The 23,129-nt window shown below is 40.1% G+C and overlaps 1 protein-coding gene across 14 annotated transcripts in view; it reads left to right on the top strand.

Annotated features, from left to right (window-relative positions):
* The window catches only part of ABI1 (abl interactor 1), a 77,805-nt gene extending 55,943 nt beyond the window's left edge, over positions 1–21,862 (top strand). For 2 of the 14 annotated variants that reach the window (XM_057384180.1, XM_057384128.1), the window contains 8 exons: positions 4,240–4,340; positions 7,598–7,738; positions 9,460–9,560; positions 10,477–10,551; positions 12,161–12,337; positions 15,149–15,235; positions 19,369–19,554; positions 21,171–21,862. In XM_057384180.1, coding sequence (XP_057240163.1) covers positions 4,240–4,340; positions 7,598–7,738; positions 9,460–9,560; positions 10,477–10,551; positions 12,161–12,337; positions 15,149–15,235; positions 19,369–19,554; positions 21,171–21,346 — 1,044 coding nt within the window. In that variant the 3' untranslated portion in view covers positions 21,347–21,862. Of the gene's footprint in view, positions 1–3,499; positions 3,515–4,239; positions 4,341–7,597; positions 7,739–9,459; positions 9,561–10,476; positions 10,552–12,160; positions 12,338–15,148; positions 15,236–19,368; positions 19,555–21,170 lie in introns of all 14 variants that reach the window. The other 12 variants (XM_057384231.1, XM_057384213.1, XM_057384222.1 and 9 more) reach the window with 11 other exon arrangements.
* Positions 21,863–23,129: the final 1,267 nt, after the last annotated feature.

Raw genomic sequence — 23,129 nt, 5'->3', positions numbered from 1 at the left:
TCTGGCTAGCAGCAGGTATTTCTGATTTCCTCACACCCTTCCCTTTCATGCCATTCTTGGTCTTGTCCCTTTGCCCTCAGTTACAGCAGCCTGCAGGACTGCCTTTGGCAGCAGGTGTTTTTGTACTCTTTCCACTACCAGAACTGAGTATGMAGGAAGTGCCAAAAGGGTTGCCTTAAGCAAGTAAGTTCTCTTGGTACTATCAGTCATTGCTTGACCTTCCAGACCCACAGCTGAAGTTCTAAAGTCCAGGTGCTCTGAATTCCTGGCATCAGWTACAGAAGCAGCCTTCATTTGGCTTTAATAAATGCCTTGCATGGCTGTTGCAAACACCTGTTCTGCCTGTTGTCTTAATTGCTTTGCTCCTCTCCAGCTTGCTGCTGGCTCTCAGTCCTAGGCCARCCTGCTCTCCCATGCTGTCCAAGCCTTGTGGATGTGTCATTGCCCTACCTGTGGCATTTTTGGAAATGCAGCAGTGTTGACTCTAATKTCTTGAACCTGAGACTGAGGTTTCTTTCTTTTAGTTTTGTGACAATTGCTAAAGCTTGATCCAAGACTGCCACATGCTTGTTGGGTTTTCYCTGGAAAGGCAGAATTGTTTTACTACTTTAAAACATGATCTGTTGTATCATTGCAAGAAAGCCCAACCAATACTGCTGCCTACCCTGGTTCCTTCCTGGGAACATCCTGGTCTGTCTAGTTCTCACCCTCAGCATTACAAGCATCCCCAGCAAGCCTACAGACTGTTTTTATTCTGATGTGTGTCATCCAGGATGCTGCTATTGGGTTGAAAACTGTTTCCTKTGTGTGCAGTAATACAGATAGCAGGAGGAGAAGGGAATCATGCTCCTCACAGCTTCTGCAGGAGTTCTCAGTGATGCTCTTCATTTGACTAAGTTTTTTTTCTTTTGCATCTCCTGTCTCATTCTATACCCTCTCAGAATGGTCTCTTCTCTGTTCAAGCTGTGAACCATATGCATGCTGCTGCCTCTCCTCCTCATGCCCTGCATTTCCCTCCTTCCTGGCTCTGACCATCCTGGTATTCATCAGGCAGTTGCTAATGGTCAGGTTCTGCCAACAGGCTGGCTGGCGTGGGCATTTGTAGAGAGATGCTTCCACGTACATTAAGCCCGTACCTGCTTCTCCTTTTGTTTATCTGTCTTTTTTTCGCCTTCTTCTTCAAATCATACCGAGTCAAGACCTTGCTGCATAAGCTGTTCTGAATTCCAAACAGTTTTTTTGATTGCTTAGAAAGCATCACATTTAGTTTTGAGACCAAGAAATGCAGCAATGTTGACCTCACAAGCTCAGCCAATAAATGTTAAAAAAGTCTCCTCCTAATTAATTAGCTTGTTAACCATGATTAAATAGCCATATGGTTTGTCTTGCTTTGGTTCATTTGTTTTCCTCCCTTACTTAGGTCCWTTGGATCAGGAGTAGCTCTCCCATGTGAATCCCAATTCCTTTTGTGTTTTGGCMTTCTGTTTTCCTGCTTGCATGACTCTTGTTTATATTGATAGCAACAGAGAGGACATATACAGACCTTTTTGCATATAGAAAGTACTATGACAACAGTTTCTAATACTTTTGAACAATCAAGTGTGTATCTGTATATTGTTTAATTGGTAGCAAGAGCTGAAGCTAACCTGATGTAGCACTAGAGATAGGAATAAAGTTCAAGAGCTGTTGGAGAAATGTTTAGTGTTCTTAGCAGTAGAAAAGTTTGAAATAAGATGAAGATTAACTGAATCATTGCTAAAAGTTGATATTCATACTGTCACTGCAGTGGAGGCAGAATGCAACAGGGATTAGGAGGGGGATGGAAGCGCTCACCACAAATGCTGAGTGACACTGCATAAGGGAAGGGAAAAAAAGGAAGCTTTTTGGTTTTATATTTTTGAGGCAGGCAAATTTAGTAGTAGAGGCTGGATAAGAAACCATGCCACCCTTCCTTTTAAGCCTTTGAAAAAGTTTCTGGCTTTGTCTACTGGGAAAAGACAGGACCAAGAGTTTCATTTTTTTGGTCTCCTTTAACAAATTCCTTGCATTATGCCATTGCTGTTGGCAGCTGGTAGAGTAAGGGGAAGGGTCATATCCCTCTGTGGGAAGAGAAGGCAAATTTCATTACTAGAGGCCTGTTTTAAAAATACACTACTTGGGAGAGTACCCTGGCATCCTGGAAACTGAACCTGCATGTTTATCCATGAAATAAATATGTGGGGACAGAAGTGGTTTAAATGCCTGTGAACTCTGCTGATGAACTTCTGCCCAGGCTGGAAGTAAATGGGTTGACCTTCAAATTTACTTACTAGAGCTAAACTTTTTCATCTGAATTTTGGAGCAGGATTTATGTTTCTGTTCTTGTAGTATGAATAAGTTAAGGGCAGTGGCTTTCGACCTCATTTGATTTTTAAACCCCAGCTGTTTTTCAGTGGTTTTCCAGACCCCCCTAGAAGTCACAAATAGATGCTATAGCACGTTTTAATGACTTTTTTTACTGAGTTCGTGGATGTTTTTAAACTAGTCTGTGTTTCTTGGAGAGGGGGAAGAAGGTGCAAATCACAGTTTGAAAATGCTCTGCCTTAGAAGGCTTGTTCTRGAAGTAACAGTTTAATGCCAAACAACCTCAAAAAAAAAGCATTGGGATTATTTTGTTTTGGATATTTTTTAATTGGTGAAACTAACCCATTCAAAAGTATGAGTGTCTATCCTCCTTGTCCCACTTGCCTATGATCCACCTGCTCCCCACAAAAATGAAAGAGGTTWATTTAAAATGTTACATTTTCCTCATGAGGCCAAGTTTTTATAGTTTTTTTCCTCGGCAATCATAAAAGCTGTTAAAATGATACAGTGGAGTCATATGATGACTTGATTCTAAGAGCTAAAATTTCAGAATAACAATCATTGTATCCCTGCCAACACAGTTTTGAGCAGCCAGTGTTGTGCTGGCTTGAGTCAGATTTCAATCAATAAACCCGAGGTGAAAGGCACTGCTGCTCATCCTGTTTGAAAATTCCCTTTTCTTTATTTACCATTCAATGAAACAGCTAGGATTTCTTGAAAACATATGAAGGTTAAGTATCGAAGCAACAAGCCCGTCAATTCTGTGCATGTTGCTGAAACTGTGGTTTTGTGAATGAATTCTTAAGTGCATATTGCCATTGAAGTAGCATTGATTTGGGTTTGGACTTGAATGGTCAGCAGAGGGCTTTTCAACCCTTTACTGCCCATGAGGAACCTGGCAGACATATCTGGCAAAACTTAGCTAAACTTAGTTTTGACACAAGTGCTCTTCCTGTGGTCGCTTTTTTGTCAGTCACAGAATTTTCAATAACTGACACAGTAAAATCTCTCCTAGTGTACAGGGATGAGCTGAGTATCAGTTGACACAAATGATTTCTTTAAAATGTGATTATCTGTAGTTTAACCTGTCCTGTCAGTTGTGATGGATCTGCCATTAATTTCTACCTTTTTCCCCCCTTCTTTTGCCAACGTTAAGTGGCTAAAAGCCAAGGTAAGAAGTGTTATTTCTCCTTTGACCCACAGTGCCTCATGTGACTGATAGTAGAGGCTGCAGAGCCATTAAAACTGAAAACTAGCGCTCTCTTACACTCTCTTCTGCTTTCCATAGGATATTTAGATTAAACATGCTATACTTTTTTTTTCATTTACAGCATTTAGTGTGTCAATATATCTGTGATACATTGACATCTGCATTTATACATAGATACATTAATTTCTCTAACCCATATAGTGCTTTGCTATGAATTCAGTAGATGCCTTGATTCCCTTCACTTACATTTTTTGCAGGAGACTTCCCAGACAACCCGAATGACTCTGCTAGTCAAATAGCAGGGGCAAATTGAGAAATTCTGGGCCATGCTGGCTGTATTGTACTGTCAGTGTTAAACTTTGATTTAAATTATTAACACCCGAATGGCAATGAATACAATGTGGCTTCACTTTAAGGAAAAAAACAATAGAAGAGATTTGTGCATGAACAAGTCAGTTACTTACCTTTCTGATGTCTGTTGTAAATTAATAGTGAAAATAACATTAAGCTTGTATTTAGACTCTTTGTATTTACTGGTGTCTGTCTCGTGTGTAGCTGAAAACTTGCTGTTTGACAGCTGTCTGGGAATTCTCGCTTCATATTCTTACACTTTAAAAAAAAAAAAAAGCTGTCAGTAATAGAGTTGCTCTGTTATAAAAATAAAATCATGTTTTCCCTTATTTCAGCATGGAAATAACCAGCCTGCAAGAACTGGCACGTTGTCAAGAACAAATCCGCCTACACAAAAACCACCAAGTCCTCCCATGTCAGGCCGAGGAACTCTGGGGTAAGAATGGACTGCTTGGTCCCTCCTGTGTGATAGAAATTTTTAATTGTGCCAGTGGTAGTGTTTCTTAAATTCATGGATAGATGGGAATTCTGATGGCTTTTAGGAAAGAAACCCACAAGTACCTTTTCTGCATAAACCCTTTCAGCTTCATTGACTCTAGTTTTCATGATGATTTTTTAAAACAACTTCTTTTCATGGGCAAGGATTTTATATGGATATAGGTAAATGAGGAGGCTGTTGTTTATTCGTGACTTTGGGGAGAAATCCTTAATGACAGAAGAGAATCTTGAGGTTTTAACCTCAGTGGGGGAATGAATTCACTGGTAAATTCTTGTTTAGTCCTTTCTTAATATTAGAAGAGCTRTGAAATGGCTGTGCTGTATTTTGTTGCATTATCTAAGGAAAATTCGTGGCATTGTGAACACAGTGGCAACATTGATTCTTGTTGGCTTGTGCATTTTTATTTTTATACTTAAATGAAGAAGGATTTTGCTATTACACAGTCCCACTGTGAACAGAATTCCCTGCGTCTATTTTGCTGCTGTGGACCTGTGGGGAGTGAAATCTGCTTATCTTGGTGTGCCAGCAAGTAGTTGTTGCTAGAGACCAAAACATTAATACTTAAGAAGCTCAGTGCAYGTGCCATATGGTTTTGTCTGTCCAACTGTGCAACATCTTCCAAAAAGCATTCTAAATGACCTTCTACTTGTTTGTCACTCGCAGCCTTTCCTTTATACTTTGGGGGACTGAGGCACTGTAAAGCTGGCTGGCAGGGTTGCGTTAGCTTCAGGTATATTGTCTCAGGCAGGAAGCTGGAAAAATGAGGAATAATGAGACAGAGCAGGRTGGAGATCAGGAGCAATGGTCAATGAAGATTAGAAGCAGCAACTCCTTTTGTTGAAGACTTAGTGATTTTTTAAATCCCCGTTTGATGCTTTGGTGRTAGTGTTTGCTGCATATTCTACAGAGAAATTAACCTAGTGATTTCCTCAGCATGTTTTCTGAAAATTCCCATTGCTCAAGGGCATGAAATCAGTATTCCAATTGTGTCTGTTATCCCAGCTGAGAGAGTTGTTTATCAGCCCTGGGAACCTGGGTAGCACTTTCATGTCCTCTTGGATGCTTGCTAGTGAAACAGCAGCATTGATGTACTGGTGAGCTGCCTCTCTCTAATGCTCCCCCCTGAACAAGCCAGAGCTGTTTGGTTGCCTTAGCTGATGCCTGATAAGGATTAATCAGCTGAATGTCATTTCCAGATGAGCTTGACAAGTGGCAGCAGTTGGCTGAGGGGGAGGAATAATGTGGGTTTGTAAGAGAGATTTCTATCTGCCCTTCTTGTTCAGGAAGAACAGTTCTTGTCTTGAGCAGCCGTGTTCTGCCAAAGCATGAAATATCATAGGCATGACTTACCCTAATTTATGCAGAAAAAAATCGCTAGAAACCGCAAGGATGCTACTCTTCTCCCTTTGATCCAGAAGGCAGAGATAAGTATGTAAAACCAGAATGAGCTTAGTGTGTAATATCSGCCTTTAAGTAGGTGCTGCCTGTGGTGCAGCTCGTCCCTCCAAGGCAGGACTATCTAAAGGAATAGTCCTGKGTGGAAGTCACATAGAGTGAAATGCAAAAGGGACTGAAGTAAACAGGAGTCTCTTCACAGRACCAGGTAGAGATTGTGGAAATCATTGGATGCTCAGATTGGAAGTATCACAAAAGAATGAGTGAATTGCTGGATCTGGATGTGGCAGGAATAGTTGAAGTAATTCCTTGAGGGTCCTGGAGCAGAGCAAGGCCTTGGGCTCCCTGGCCCTCTYCCTGGTGGCGAGGGTTCCCAGGATCACACTGAAACATTGGGGGACAGTGAGGTGGGGAGGTCTGAGCAGTGTCAGGAAACAATGGTTTTGTCTTCCATCTGTAACAATTTATTATTAAAACCTCTCAAGAAAGTTGAAATGCTGTAATTGTTTTCATGTACTGTGATGTTTGTAAATTAGTTTGTCTATATAAAAAAATCCAGATGATTTTGATATGCACAGTGTCACCACCTATAGATCTGTCAAAAGAGATCAGTTGGGGAAAAAAAAGAAATTTTGTATTCCAGTTGTAAGCAATAGCGATCTAAAGACTACTAAATAAAATGATGAGCAGGGAAGACTATTAATGTGCTTCCAACTGAAATAACCTTGAAGAATAAGTTTAGTACTGTTGGTTTTCATAATGTAGAAAGTTWCTTAAAATACCAGGAAACTGTATTACTTACCAACTCAGTTATAATCAGTAAYTGAACAAATGATTAAATGCCAGTAGTTCAGTTTTGCTGAAACTGAAAAAAACCCAGGTTTTGGTTTTGCTCAGCTCTGGTGCATTGCCAAATTCTGTGTTTTGCAGTGGATCTCTCAGTTACTGGAGAGAACTGAAGAGCTCTGCAATTCAGTACAATAAATTCACTGTTCTTACAGYAATAATGGGTCTGATAAATAGATCTTGAAAGATCCGTGTTACATTTCCAACTTGATGCAGCCTGCTAGGTTGGAATTCTTTGGGCTTTGCTTTCTTGGGCTGYAAAATGGAGACAGTGAAGCTCATCTGTGAAACACTTTCAGGTCTGCTTATGTGAGATGAGATTGCTTGATTACTGCATGAAGCAGTGCTCCTRGAAGAAGCACTGATGATTGCAAATGTCACTTGTTCTGTGAATCTTGATTCAGCCTTGCTGATGTCTTAATGAGATGAATGCCTTTAGCCAAGAATACTTTTGGAAAGGGTTCTGATGGGAAGGGGTGGGGGTGATGAGGAAATTGGTACTAYGGAAGTTTGTCATGTGCTGACAGGTAACCCCAGAATGTTACACAGATGTRGCTATTGGATATTAAATTGTTCAAATAATGTGTTTTGGGTGGTAAATTTAATTTAGGTTACTTTGACCAGTTTATGYGCTGTAGGCCAGCTTGTATGGATCTGTCTACATAAGAGTCCTTTAGGCTGTTGACTGTGGCTGTCTGCTGTGCCCATTGGAATTTTAATATACTGCAATATATTATGTTATTATATATTAAATATAATTATATATAAATGATATATAAATATAATTATATATAAAATGATACATTAAACATATATACTGCAATGTAGGTCACTCTGCAGTGATCTTCCATGAAAAATTTAGAAAACAAACTGATTTACAACTTCACTTATTTTTCCTTTTAATCTTCTGATTCCTWATTTTTCCATCTTTAAATCCTCTTGTCCTTGAGCAGACGAAATACTCCTTACAAAACCCTGGAGCCAGTGAAGCCGCCAACAGTCCCCAATGATTACATGACCAGCCCTGCCAGGCTGGGCAGTCAGCACAGTCCAGGGAGGACAGCTTCCTTGAACCAGAGACCACGAACACACAGGTAGGGTGTTTTCCCACAGTAACCCTTTCCTGCCTGGYAAGCTAATGTTTACTGTAGTCATAGTAAAGCTTTGAAGCTTTTGGCTTTTTGTTGAAAGGCAAAAAGGTRAGTTATTCTACCACTGCATCAACAGAACTTCACTGCATTGTTGACTTCCCTAATGCAAAGAGGTACCTTCATATTCAATGTTCTGAGTGTAGCTTTTAAAAAAAATAATTCTTGAATTGCGAAGCTGAGTGTTTCTCTGAGTCTCTTGAGTGAGTTTATCTTTTTTCAATTTGATTTTTATCACAGGCTTCAAACTGCAGGGAAAAAACAGATGAAAGAATTCAATATAGTTAGAAGTGAAAGGTTAGCTTGTTTTTTAGAGTGCTTTTTTCTTAATATTTTTCTTTTATAAAAAACTCTCAGTAGGCAGTTAAACATGGTAGGTCACTAACAGGACTGAGAGAATATTTTAGACAGGGTGATGAAATACAGTCAGGATTAAATAACTTCTAAATGTCGCTGCATTGAGGATCTTGTTAGTCTGTTTTGCTGGCTACTGTGAATGCTCCTTACTCTTGTCTCACAAGATCTTTTATGTAGGCTGCAGTTAGAAATTCAGCTGCAACCATGGTGACAGGATCAAGGTCTTCAGCAGACAGAGCACTAATTTTGAAGGAATTATCTTGGCTTCCATTTCAGATCACCAATTTTYTTTTCTGTAACATTATTTTCTAAAGAAACGTATTTGAATGATTTGCACTTGACTCTTGACTGTTTTATAGCTGTCCAGGAATGGTAAATAAACTAGAACTTCACTGAGTATYTTTAATTACATGGATTAATTAAAGTGAAGTTTTGGCTTCAAAACATCTTGTCTACTTCGTTTCCTTTACATTATTCATTTAATGCGTATAAATTCAAGACCTGAACTAAGGAGTACTCTAAGATAAGAATAAGGACAGATTCTACCTGTATTTTGATTCATTTTCAGCTCCTTCAAAGAAAATAAATGTTACAGTCTCCAAAGGCATGTGTAGAAATGTTATCCAGTAGCTCTCTATRTTTTGCATAGCTGGCTCTGATTTGTGTATTATATAACATTATTTAGACAAACTGTGAGCTGGCTGTACTGTTACCTTTCAGACCATCTTAGAAAGAAACTTTTGATACACAAAAGGGTATGCATGGGTAGTGGGGAATGTTAGATAGACAGAARATTAAGCACACCATACCCCACACCCACCCTAGCTGGGTTATCATGTCCATTCTCAGTTAAAAACATAGCAATCTAAACTTTTGKTCTGAGTAGAGGAAATGTTTCTTCAGCTGGTAGCATAAATAATCTTAAATAATTATTTAGAGTTTAGCCATTAAGTCCTACATTAAGTCCTAGCATACTACTTTCAGTTATTACAAGGCCTCTGAACTACTGCAGTTGTTACTCCATTGCCTAGAACTTGCATGGTTGGTTACCTTTTTATTTTTTGAAGCATTTAATTGCACATTTTATTCATAGTGATGTTTATCATCGTAGCTAATTCCATTTATTAGGACTGTAATGCATCCAGACTTGATTATCTGTATGCAATTGTAGGTAAAGACAGAGGCATTTAATAGGGAATTTTTCAACAATCTGTAATTGAATTAGGCTAGCAGAGCTAACACAGGAAGTGTGATTGCTGATAAGCTTTTGTAGGAGATTCTGTGCTAATCCTGGTGTTTTTCTTSTGTAGTGGCAGTAGTGGAGGAAGTGGCAGTCGAGAGAACAGTGGAAGCAGCAGTATTGGCATTCCCATTGCYGTGCCTACCCCTTCACCGCCAACCATCGGGCCAGGTATGTGGGGCTCTTCCCATGCTAACTTAAGACTGCTCATTACTTCTGTGCATTTGCCGAGGGACTTGGACTAAAAATGGGGTAGAAACTGTTTGGAAGCTCGGGAAATTACTTAYGAGTGCTGAGAGATGTCTGAAGTGTCAATTTTTTACCGAGAGTAGTTACAGGTCAGTCAGTTACAGAATWGTGGACAGTTGAAACACCTTTGCTAGTCCATATTTTTACAAGACAACCAAGGGCGTACAGGGGCAGTAAAAGACAAATATATCCTTTAAAAGYTTACTGTAATTTTAAATGCTTCTCTACAATTTGGCATTTCTGGATGCCCTGAGAGCAGCAGCARCGATGTACATGTTTAATGGGAAGCACTGTCTTCTGAAATACCCCTCTAACTTTGCCATCTGTAGTGCAAGAACCGCACAGGATCTCTCAGCGTTGGAGGCTTAAACACTCTCTTGTGTTTAAGAATGAAGAATGGTGAGAATGAGAAGGGTCCTTCTTTATTATGAACTGGCAGGATTATTACTTTAGTAATAAACCAGCCCAGTCACTTGTTTACTGTTTTGCAAGCCCATAAGGCATAAGGAAATAGTGGAGGTTTGGTGTAATGTAATTTTGCTCTTGCAGAGATTTCTCTGTTGYTTGGATGACAAGTCTTCACTTCTTTATACACATGCAGGCTTTCCTTTCCCAGGTGTTTCTGGTCCTGCARTGGTACAAATAGGCATGGAATCTTACTGTCATCTGGCATCCCGTAGAAGTCAATGGGAATAAAGATTGGCAGTTACAGAACCCTGGGTAGGATCAGGGKCTGAGTTTGTATTTTCATATTTGTTTGGGAAGCCTATCAAGCGCCTGTACTTTTAAAAAAAATTTAATAATACGGCCTAATTGGGAATATAAACTATTTTATTAGCACACATTTCTGTTCCTCCTGGAGCCCCGCCAGCACCACCACTGCCTCCACCTCTCCCGATGGGCAGTCTGATAGGTGAGACTTGTCAATGCTGAAGTGATTGCAGTCATGCTGCATAATCAATAATCATCTCTTCCTAATGAACTTAGTGAGGATGTTTTTTTCTTCTGTAGTGGGACTTATGTGATTTTAATATAAAATCAGTTCTGTGATTTTATTGGGTTTTGTTTCTCAACAAATCTAATCTCCACTAATTTCCTGTGGTTAAAGCCTCTGAAGCTAAATGCACTAGGTATGGGAAAAAGGCTGCTAATGGCTTGAATTCTGCTCCCAATAAAGCTAAGAYCCAATTAATCTTATCTATAAAATCTCTGAATCAGCTTGACTGTTGGTATTAGGCTGTGTAACTGCTGCAGCAGAAACTCAGTCACTGCAGTTGCACTCTGGCTTAGAAATGGTAGCCTGTGTGTAGGGTGACGTGTGTGTTTACTCTGTGGGCATTAGGTGGCTGGAAAGCACAAGTGTCTGTCACAGTGGCTTGGCTGTGATTCCATAATGCTGCAGGCAGGTGTCGAGCTGCAAGACTTGAGGATATGAACTAACAGTTCTTGAGAAATCGCTTCAGGCATTACGTACAACAACTAGGGTGGGATCTAAAAGTAGTACTTTTCAAAATAGACAGGAAAAAATACCCCACCCTTTCCTATCACAGGCTGATGACAAAATGGATTGAGTTATAAAACTAGCTTTGGAGGCTTTGACCCACATAACCCTTTGCACTTTCCCTTACTGAAATATTAAGTGAAAGTGACTTCAGATACTTTACAGGACTGCAAACTTCTGACTGCTCACTTTGTGTCTTACATAATTTTATGATATATGTATATAAATGCACAAAATATTTTCTTGCAAACCAGTTTCTGCATTTAAGAATCGTGTTGATTCATGTGACCACARCATGTGAGATTCATTAGTTTGCAAGGTATGATTCTTCTGTCTGTCAGAGGTTAATCTATAAGAAAACTGAAACTGTTTTGTTAACCTTGAAGTTTGTGCACCAATTAATTATGTGGAAGGTAAATATGGGTGTTTATCATGAAGAATGAATGACATCTCTTTGTCAGCTGGCATTGGTGATTCTGATTTGTTAGTGCAAATTCCATCAATTAAAAAGCACAACCAGCAAATATGATTGATAAATGTGCCAAGTATCTGACACTCATGACATTTGTTTCACTGTTTTGTTGAGTGTTGCATATTATATTGGAGACAAGTTTGGGTTTGCAATGGAAATAATTTGTTTTGAGCAGAATGTGGATTTTTTTTCTGTGTGTTTTTTAATAAAGGATGTTATTAAGATTGTGGTAGTAGTAGTAGTATAATTAAGATACATTTAAGAGTTGGAAGTGGATTCAGTTTTCCAGTCCAGTCTCTCAAAGTAGCTCTCAGCATTTCTCAATGCCCTTGGTATGAGTGTTGGTTTATGTCCTGTGTGTTTTTTCTCATTATTGATTGTAATGGGGATATTTGTTTTTCTGTTAATTGCCTGTTACTGACCTTAAATTATTGGAGAACTGTAATCAAGTATTTCCCATGTTCTGGACTTTTTCTATTTTCTGCATTCTGTCCCAAGTAATGCTCTGCTTAAGTCTTTTCCTTGGTTCCTCTGGCTAATACTTTTCAGCTGCTCCTGGTTCAGCTCCTGGTTCCCAGTATGGCACAATGACCAGGCAAATCTCGCGACACAACTCTACCACTTCTTCAGCATCTTCTGGTGGATACAGACGGAATCCTTCTGTGACTGCCCCATTTTCTGCTCAACCTCATGTTAATGGCGGGCCTCTTTATTCTCAAAATTCAAGTAAGCTGCTGAGCTCTGAAATCACAAACTGTTTTGAGCAAAATGATTGTAAAAGCATGCATGGCATTTTAATTYATTTATGAAAAGCATCAATGAGATTACTGCTTTCTTCCCTGAAATAGAAGGAAAAACAAGAAAAAACATATTGAAATTGTGCAGTGATTGCACTGTATGCAATTGTACTGTTTTCCCCTCTGACTTGTTTGCTATTACTCATGACAAAAAATATTAGGATTGCCTGTCTAATTATAGGCACATTATACTTGGCATTTCAGGTGTGCTTGGAAAACATAAACTAAACCCAGGGTTTTTTTGCAGGAGACCTAATGTGATTGTAGTACAACTCCCCACTATTTGGATAGTGGTGAGAGAATACTGTCTGAGCACAATGCTCATGTTGCTGTCACACARTTCCTCCCTGTCTGTCTCTTTCTTACCTCCTGATTCCAAGTTTCTCCTTTGTTCTTAGTTTTACACTCAACTGTTAGAGAGTGCAGTCTCTCTTTTAGCAGGCAACTCCTCTGTGCTTTCACACTAGTAGGAGTATAGGAGATGAATGAGGGGAGGGATGGATGCCATGGGCAAAAGARCAGGTTTTAGTCAGCAGCCTCCTGCCTGCCTACCCAAGAGGACAAACAAGGTTCACTGCAGAAAGGACTGCAAAATAATGATCTACTTGGCTGCTGGTAGAAAACTCTACCAGGAAACTTCTCCCTTGCTGTTTCCATAAATTTTGATGAAATACACACAGAGGACTGGTAGTTCTATAATGGTTTTTCTTGGTACTGTTCAGAATGCCAACTCTTTAACTTCAGAGGAATTTTTGTTTAGAAAACAAATGTTGATGTTTGGGTTCAAGATTTCTTTGGACCAGTGTCTGTGCRCTTACTCGTAAGCAAAGAATGCTTTGAAAATATTTGAGAAACTGAAGAGTTTTCTGAGTAGTTTAAAAGCATTACATTTGTCAGAAGGCATTTTTATATGCAGACACACTATCTATCTTTTCTTTTTCCCAAACCTGATTTTCCTTCTACTCTTGCTCTCCCATACTAGAGCTTCCTTTTTCTCTACACTCTTATTCCTCCAAATTAATTGACCAGAACAACAGAAACTCCCTTCTGCTCAAACAGTTGCATTCCATTGAATAAACAGGATTTTACTTCTGGGAATAGTTTAGTTGTCTTAAATGCTATGCACACCACTGTTTCTGAACATTTACATTTGTCCAAAGCAATTTTTTGCTCAAATGCAGGTGCTGATTCTTAATCTAGCCTTTCTGGTGTTTTCAAAATACTGATGGTCAACATTTTTTAAACAGTATTTTGATGGGTGTGTTTTGCTACTTGAAACTGTTTTCCTCTGTTTCTGTAACTGGTGATTATTTTTTTAGCTACTGTCTTGACATTAAATTCAGGTCCTGTGTTTCCTTAAAGTTTTACTTTTCATGCTAACAAGTACTCTGGTTTTTCTTAGATGTTYACTTCAATTTTGTGAGACATTGTTTGTTCTGCTGCTTTTATTTGTCATTTATCCCATACAGTTYATTTGATTATTGGTTTTGTAATGAACTAAATGCTTCATTTTAATTCATCAAACATTAATCTTAGTTACAGCTTTATTTAAAACTGTTGCTTACTTGGAAGTACAGAACCTCTTTCAAATTTGGTTCCAACTGGATTACCCTGCTGAATTCCCACCTTCACAGGAATTTCTCTGCTCCAGAGCAAGAGAAATTCCACTGAGAAAGGATGCATTATAAACAAATGAGTTGATGGTTTGTTGAGTTTCTGGGTGGGGTTTTGTTGTATGTTTTTCATTCCCTTCAATTCATGAGGAGATGTCTTGCCAGAGCTGATAGTTTGAATGGCTTGCCCTACTGCTCCCATTCCTGTTCCCTACCTGCACAGGGAAGAGTTGAACATCTGGGCTGTCAGCCCGGTATCTCTGAGCGCTGGTGTTCTCACATTCTCATTACTCACCAGATAGGCACATACTTCAGAGAAAATGAGTTTGCAAGTGCCTCCTGAGGAGCTCTGCACACTCATGTAGCCACTTGGAGCTGTTGAAGCCTTTGCCAGCACTTTAGGTTGCTGGATGCCCTCTCACCATGGAAGACTTAGTAAAGTTCCACTGTGCTCTAGACCCATCTGTTTTTTTCTACCAGCAAATAACAGTGCCCCTTTTTCTGAGAAAAAAACATAGTAAGCTAACCCACTGACCCTGTCCCAGAGCACAGTGATGGAAGGTGCTCTGTGTGTGAATGTGAAGTATTGATACTGGAAGATTTTGCCCCTTGCCAAAGTGTTGTCTTTTCTCTGTGTCAGTGCTGCTTTGCTTCACTTGATGCAGCACGCCACTTCCAGTTTAGGGAAGGAGTCTAGAATCGGGCAAAACATCACCTCTACTTCCAGTAGCCTGCTTTGAAAAGATAACTACTAAATTTGAGTCATCCTTATTTAGGAGCAAGACAAAAGCCCAGTTTTATGTGCTCCCCAGGTGAAGCACACAAAATGTGTGAGAGAGCAAGAACCTTCACACGCACCCTGTGAGCTTCCAGACACGCAGCCTGCACTCGGCTGTTACCTGGCTGAACACGGGCATGCTTTGCTTTTGATCCTCCATTGGCTAACCACGAATTCAGCCTTGTTGGAAACACAAGCTTGAAGAAGGTTCTTGTGTGTGTGTGTTCTTGTTGTTCTTTACATACTTTGTTTTTGTGGTCCTCGTTACTGACGGCTGCTTTTGTTTGTTCCCCTTTTTTTTTCCTTTGTCCATTTGACTTTCCCGATATGGTGTGTGTGTTGCTACCAGTTTCTATTGCTCCACCCCCTCCCCCTATGCCTCAGTTGACTCCACAGATACCTCTCACAGGCTTCGTGGCCAGGGTGCAGGAAAACAGTAAGTTTGGACAAGCTGAGCTGTTAAAGGGTAGAGCCTACTCTCTTCTAGCATGCATGGCTGGCAAGTCAGACTCTATTTTGTTTCCTTTTCCAGAAGCTAATACCATCTTGCATTCTAGTGTCAATATGCTATTGGAGCTGAAGGGCACACTCTTCAATATTTTATAACACGTGCATGATTATTACTGACACATTTAAGTTCTGAACCACAAATTTATTACAGAAGTACAGTGTGAAATGTGCATATGTTTGGTGTGAATATAAAATTGTATTTTAATTGAAAATACTATTTTAATGTTGAATCACCCTGCCTTTTCACTAGGGATAATTAATTGGTTTTTATTAGAAAGGCTTATGTAGACTGTCAGAACATGTAATGTGTAACCATTGATTCCAATAGTGTAGCATTTTCCAGGAAGCTCTACAGTCAATTGAAAACGTGCAGTCTTAAGATCTAATGCATTACAAAGGAGCTGTAAGGCATCTCTCCTCTTGGCAGTCTTTCATTCTCCATTTCTTTGTGTTCTCTAGCCCTATTTCCCTGCTGAGCTTCTTGCAGCATAGCTCTGCTTGTTAGGTTTGTGAGATGCTCCCTAGCTGTGACCTCTGCTGCAAGGTGTTTACACTGGTAACTCTGCTTTTACCATTACTGCTTGATTCCTTTCAGGTGAGTGTTACTGTCTCAAGTGCTAGTGAAGGTGTAAAGTCATATTCCTGATCTGAGAATATCTTTTCTGTAGGAGTTTGTTGCACTTCGGTAAACAGCAGACTAAATGCATTGTAGATAGGGCATGAAGTAAATAAAAAATGTTTTTAAAGTGTTTGGGAACCAATTTGAGGTTTGCAAGGATCTCAGGGGCTACTCCTACACAGTTAGGTATATAGCTGCAGCATCCATTTACAGACCTCAGGTCGAGTAGTGCTGCTGTTCTGCTTCCTATTWGCGCTTTTCAGTGGTCGTGTTGTAGGCATTCCCCATGAGATCGGAGGCATCTCTCTGGTTCTCATTTGAAAAGAAGGTGTTTTGGTGCTGTGCTAGGTAAACAGTTAGAATCATGGTGATGTAGAATAGTGTGCCACAAAATGGTGTTGACAAACCTTTCCAACATTCAAAGTGTAGAGGTAAAGCTGCTGAAGTTGAAGGTTACACAATGTCTCCACGTGGCAGATAAACTTGAGAAAATTGATACCTGATCCTGAATTGTTTCAAGTATTRTCCTCCTGGAGAGACCACAGCCCTTGGGAGAGCAGAGGTGAAAGGGACAGACTTACTTGTGYGTGCAACAGCAAAATGCAAGCTGACTTGTGAATGAGATTGCAGCAAAATAGCTGAAGCTTGAAATCTGGTCATAGGAATTGTTCTTTATTTTCTTTCTTTAATAGTCCCTTGAGTTAGAAAGTTACATAACAAGTGTGCCTTGGAGCTGCTGCTGCCTCGTTCTGGAGGGAAGGGTACGTGTGGCAGGCTGTGCCTCTCAGCAAAACTGGCTGGAGAGGCTGTTGTTGAGTTTTGGCATTGTGTGCTAGACTTTCATCTGCCTTGTTTTCTGCAAGAAGTCTCTCGTGTTAGGGATATGTGGGTAGACTTGTTTTTTCCTTATAGAGATCTGTGGATTTGGAAAGCAGCATTTTCTGCTTGTGGACTTTTTTCAGAAGACAAGGACAAAGGGCTTAGAAATTGTGCAGTGCTTTTTCTTTTTTCCCTGCACCCAAACCATGGGCATCTCTTTCAGAGAGGTTTTCCAGTGTGATGCTTAGGGACAGCTGATTTCATGCAAGTTGCTGTACTCCTACACCCAGTCCTTTCAAAAGGAGTCTGCTGATTTAAAGAACAGGGATGGGAATATATATAAGAGAAGATCTCATTTTGGAGCTGTATAAATACYCATCCTTCTACCCTTTCTCATTTAGTGTGGCTTTTTGTATGATTTTTTTCCCCTCCCCTAGGAGAAGTGATGCTGTCTTCAAGTCTGGCTAAGTTTAGAACCAGGAAAAGTCTAGGTTAAAGTCCAAGAGGCGAGGGGATATTTCAATGGAGTGGCACTTGTCTAATTTTCTGTTCTCTTCTCTCCCCTTGTTTAAATGTGAAGTTGAATTGTTTTAAATGTTTCCCATAAAGCTTGCAGTTCCTGTACTGCATCTCAGTTAGAGTATGTGTTGGTGCTTTCACACTTGCATTTCTTGCTCTCTTTCTTTTCAAATATGCAGCTTCATTGTTGAATAAATAAAACTTTTTTTTTTTGCATTTGAAAGTTTTTTTTTCATTTCCTACGGTAAGGATTTCTCAAGATCTCAAATTATTTTTATTTCAACACTGTTTTTTTTTTCCTGGCTGCAGACAGAAATTAAGGGGAGAAATAAGTTTTGTGGAAGATGTGCTGAAACTGCAGCACAGAACCAATCCATTCATAAACGTTGTTGTCATGTGTCTGGTGGATTAATGAAGCCTGTCTGTGAGTGCTATTCAGTAACGGGCAGGACGTAGCATTCTCTCTGCCAAAGACTTTGTTAGTCTGTCTCCAAGTGACATTAATGGGCTTCTGTGTGGGAGAGGAATCACTAAAACAGTGGCAGCCAGTCTTAYTGATGGAGAGAGCTGTGGGGTGTTCAGCTCAGCTGGTCAAGCTGGAGAGGAGCTGGGCTTGCAGGTGAAGAATTGGCTCTTCAAGGGAAGGGAGCAGGCTGGATGCCCAGGCYSAGGCAGCCCCTGCCCCAGCAGCTCCTGCTCCCTTCTGCCCTTGGGCATGTGTGGCTTCTCCTGTCCAGCACAGACAGTCTGACCCAGAACAAGACATGGGAACTGAGCCCAAGGCCCTTGTCAGGGGCATRGGGCTGAAGAGCAAAGGTTGTTACCATTGGAGTAGTGACCAGCTGAAAATAAAAGGTGTTCAAGCAAACACCCTATTTCTAATCTCCAGTRCCATTGTAACCATCAGTAGTTAAAGCTTCACTCAGTGCAGTGTTGTTCTTTCTCTATAGCTTGGCTTCTCAGAATTTATGTGCTGGAGCTGCATATTCTGGGGCCTGATGCCTCGTTCCATCAAACCCTGCCTAGGGCAGTGGTTTTCAGCGTGTTTTCAGTATGCAGAATACCACCATTTTTTGAAAATGAATCGGTATTGCTTTGCAACAAAGTTGATGTTAGTAACAGTAGCTTCCTTTTGATAACTTCTGGCTTCGCGGTGCTTCGCACACCTAGGTCTGTGTGTAGTGAACCACATCTCCCAAGACATAGGATAAAGTGACTTGATGCCTTGCATCTGAGTTGCCATCTCTCTGCTTCGCTGCCAGCTGCTGTGAACATTATGGAAACTAATTTAATGAACTGATTTTAAAAGTGATTTGTATCATAATGCCTTTCTCTTTTTCCCTTTCCCAAAGCAACTTGTAATTGTGCTGATTGGAGAATCTCAGGGCAGGGAATTGACATTTTGGATTGTACATTTAATTCCTTGAGCACTTCCTCCCTAAGAGCAGCAGCTGCCTGTGTAGTTTTCTATTTATTAATTGAATCCTGAATGTGTGCACATACACACAAGCTAGTGTGCAAGATAAGGATCTGTACAAAGCTTTTCTTCTGCAGGATTACTTGGCTTCCTCTTACCTGGTTAAATCTTAAAAAAGGGTAGAGATATTTATGATCCACACCAGATCTTTTTGTCCTCTTAAAGCTAGCACTGAGAGAGAAGGAATCCAAGGAAGCAGTGTTGACATGTAAATTAAAGTGACTGTATAGACAAAGGATTTCTTAAAAACCAGYCAAGCTGCTGGCCCAGTCAGAGGCCTGTTGCTGCCTGGCTCAGAGGGTGCCACTCGGAGTCCTCCATAGCTAACGCTGCAGCGCATGGACATTGGAGCAGGAAGCTTTCCTCTCTGCTGATGTTCAGCTTATGCCCCGCAGCATGTGCTTTGACTCTAGTAGCATTTATATGTAGATTTGACCACTAATAACAAATATAGTTGTGTGTTGTAGTTGTTAATACAAAACCTCTGTTTCTAATCAGTGCATGGTATTATAGTGCATGCTATGTGTGTTGTCCCCCCAGCCCTTTTATTTCAGTGTACAGCCTCAGGTTTGTTTGCATCTCCACACTATCTTAAGAAAAAACAATAATCTCCAAATGTTTCTAGTTGCTGATAGCCCGACTCCTCCCCCGCCTCCACCTCCTGATGAGATGCCGATGTTTGATGACTCTCCTCCTCCTCCACCCCCACCGCCCGTGGATTATGAGGATGAGGAGGCTGCTGTGGTGCAGTACAACGATCCCTATGCAGATGGAGATCCTGCTTGGGCACCTAAAAACTATATAGAGAAAGGTAAGAGAAGCATTGCAGCTATATTAGTGCCGTATCAGAGGATTAATGGTATGTGAAGGTAATAAAGGACTTAGCATATGTTTGATGAAAGCAGTCATTGTCCCTCCTAAGTCAGACCTCAAATCGTGCTTCCCTTAGTTTGGCTACACCTACTGTGGTAAGACATAATCCTTCTTTGGACAAATCATAAAATACTTTCAAGCATTTTAGAATGGATGAAAAAGAAAGCTTCTTTACAAGAAGCAGATATAAATTGGATGGCTTTCATCTTTGATGAGCTGGACTGTCTGTACCTACCTCAGTATTGCTGGGCAATCATCTACAAACTGCTGCAGAACTGACAGAAATTCCAAGCTGTATTTATCCCATCTAGCTAGATGACTAGAGTGGATTATTAGACTTTGAACTGTCAAATGTGTTGAGGCTTCCTTGCAGATTTATCAGTGACTCCACATCAGCAGACTCTCAACTGGGCTTAGGTATGAACTCACGTAGTAACGTCTCTTCCCATGAATAATGGAGAAGCACATYTCCTGCCTGTGGAGTTGTCTGTGTTGTGGCACTGACCATTTTGTCAGCAGCAGTGCTGCCAGTTTTCTCATGAGCTGGCTGGTGCTGTAGYGAGTACAAAATGGGGCTGGGTACCGGTGGTATTAGTGGCAGAGCTCCTGTGTTCCATCTTCACTCAGAGCTGGACTRTGTGCAGGACATAACCGTGGGATGAAAATAACTGAGGCAGCACATAATTGTTAGGCATCAAGATATCTAAGAATGTATGTAGTTGTAAAATAGTGGATTCTTGGAATTCATAAAGCTGATCAATTGCATTAATCCGTATTAACTTTTGAAGGGTAAGGCTGTGATGTCTGAAGTCTGTATATTCACAGTGCTAGTTTTTTACTCCAGTATTAGTGGTGACATTCTTTCTTTGGGGAAATCTTTTGCTTTGCTAATGGCACACAGCAAGTTGGAGGCTGGTAAGAGTGAAATATTCACCAAGCAGGTACTGAAAAATAGCACATGTCACTTCTACTTTCTCCTTCAGTAACTTCTATTTGCACTCATTGCAGCTCCTTAAAAAGTAATGCCAGAACTCCTTATGACATAAGAGCTCTGTAGGAAAGACCATTCATTTGTGTGCAGWGGCTTTAGCTGTGATGTGTGCAAGGCCACACTGAAGTGCAAGCAGGGGCCTTAGTGGAACGATATTTGTAATTTTTTAGGCATGTTCTAATAAAGAGATTCATATACAGGGACCCATATGCTTTTGAGATAACCTGATCAGAAATAGGTGCCACACGAGTTAGTTATTTCCTAGATTGGCTTTTAAGTGTCTATAAGTTCCACTTCACTGTGTCACAATCAGCCGTACTTCTCTGTCAGCAGCTTAACTGAGCGTTCAGTGTAGTCACCACCCACTTCTTACTGGTAGCTAATGTTGCAAGGAAAGTGAAATTTCATTTTCTGGGCTTCATGTTCAACAGGAAAAGCATGTGAATTAATTGTTTAAAATCCCAGGATAGCAAGCTAACCTTTCAACATTTTCTGAAGTACAATTGGTTTTTAATACAGTTGCTATTAATAAAATGSTAAATGTGTTCCTGTTTATTCCACAGTTGTTGCTATATATGACTATACAAAGGACAAAGACGATGAGCTGTCGTTTATGGAGGGTGCAATCATTTATGTGATAAAGAAGAACGATGATGGCTGGTATGAAGGAGTTTGCAATCGAGTAACTGGCTTGTTTCCTGGGAATTATGTTGAATCAATCATGCACTATGCCGATTAAAATCCTTTGCTTTTCAAAGTTTGGTCTTGTATTCAAGTCATACCATGATTATTTACAAGGGGTAACTAAAAGCTAACAGAATTGTCTTAATATACTTTCAAAAAATTGTGCCCATTTCTTCAGGCCATACTGTTTTAATGGTATGATTGAATGTCCATCTCTRAGTCTCTGGGGGCAGTATGTCTTACCTGATGGCAATTTGTAAAACAAGCAACTGTCTATAACTGGTTATACTTATTTACTTATGCATTGTTAATTTTATGACCAGCCTAAATATAATGGGGAAGTAGGGTATAATATTTAATGAACCATGATCAGATTGTGCCATTACATTTTTCAGTACAGCATGGTAACTAACACTACGTTAGACTAACATATTAAAACCTGGATGAGAAGTTTAATGTTAGTGCTGGTCATATTACTTTTTGTTTAGACTCTTTGCTCATTCTTGAACTATATTTGTTTAAAGCATGCATACAAACTTATGTATTGAAATATACTTTTTTAAAAATCCAAGATGCTTCCAATTGTTGTAATCTTTGAGTATTCTCACTAAAGTCTATTACAATGAGTTGTTTGGGTCTAAGGTGTCCATGTGATTCAAAAAATGGGTGGTCTTTATGTATGTGTAATTTGTACCCAAGTTTTTTTAATGAGTAAATTTACATTATGACTTTTTCCATTCATAAATATATAAGTGAACCAAAGGTCTTGTCCATTACTTTGTTGGTTGGCTTGGCAAAGAAGTTTGGAATGCTAACGTAGCAAAATCACGGCTGTGTTACCCCAGGCAATGTACTAAAAAGCAAATGTTTGTAACATGACTTTATCACCAACAGAGGGCAAATAAATTAGATCTGAAACCTGAATTACACACTTATACATACWYYTWAAARKTYYTTTYYKSCMAMSTTTAATTTTAGCGAGGGTTTTTGATTTAATCTCGTTACSGGGATGCAGTAAGTTGGACATCATCTGTATCTGACAGCTCTCTGTGGGAGCTCTCTCTGTGTGGCTCTGTAACGTGCCCCACCAAGCAGAGGGAGCAGGCTGTCCTCCAGATAGCACCCGGGGGAACACACGTGACAGGAACCTGGCCATTGTGTTAAGGGATCACAGGCAGAAATAGCCAGAGAGGGTGTGCTTCCCTGTTCTACAGATTCTGTGGCTGAAATAATCTGAAAAGGAATGTGGTAGTGCTGGGTAATTACTGTGAGAGGAATGTCTGGAACTTCAAAGCAGGGTCCTAGGAGGGTACTGAATATATTCTATAAATGAGTGATGGAGTTGCAGGTTTGACTACCTGGTGAATCATTCATTTTTAGTATGAGATAGAAATACTGAGGCTTTGGTTTCCTGAATGGAAACATTCATTTTGGTAGCAATCTCAAATTCTGCATCATGTTAACTGCTAGCACGTGCTGCCACTAGCATGAATTGGAGTTCATTGATGTATATAACCAATTAAAATCTAGATGTAGTCTTTTACAGTAAACCAGTATCTCTATATACAATTCCAGGTGCTTCTGTTGTTAAAGGGCCAGGGAAGCATTCAAACCATCTCTCTTCACCAGAGCTTACCAGCTCCTGTGCCTGCATGSTCTGTTTATTAAACAAGTGAAATTTGGAACAGCTTCCGTTTTCATACACTGATTTATATTTATTCTCATTGTGGCCTTTGTGCATCAACATGTAAACATCTTCCCCATCCCCCACAATCAATAGCCCCCGCTAAAACAATTGTACAGCACAGTTTGATTTGCTCTGAATTGCATGGCTTCCT

The sequence above is a fragment of the Malurus melanocephalus genome, unplaced genomic scaffold, assembly GCF_030028575.1.
Source record: "Malurus melanocephalus ecotype Western Australia unplaced genomic scaffold, MMel_1.1 scaffold_14, whole genome shotgun sequence".
Taxonomy (NCBI): domain Eukaryota; kingdom Metazoa; phylum Chordata; class Aves; order Passeriformes; family Maluridae; genus Malurus; species Malurus melanocephalus.
The sequence above is the reverse complement of the archived record's forward strand: the minus strand, read 5'-3'. Positions and strand labels throughout refer to the sequence as shown.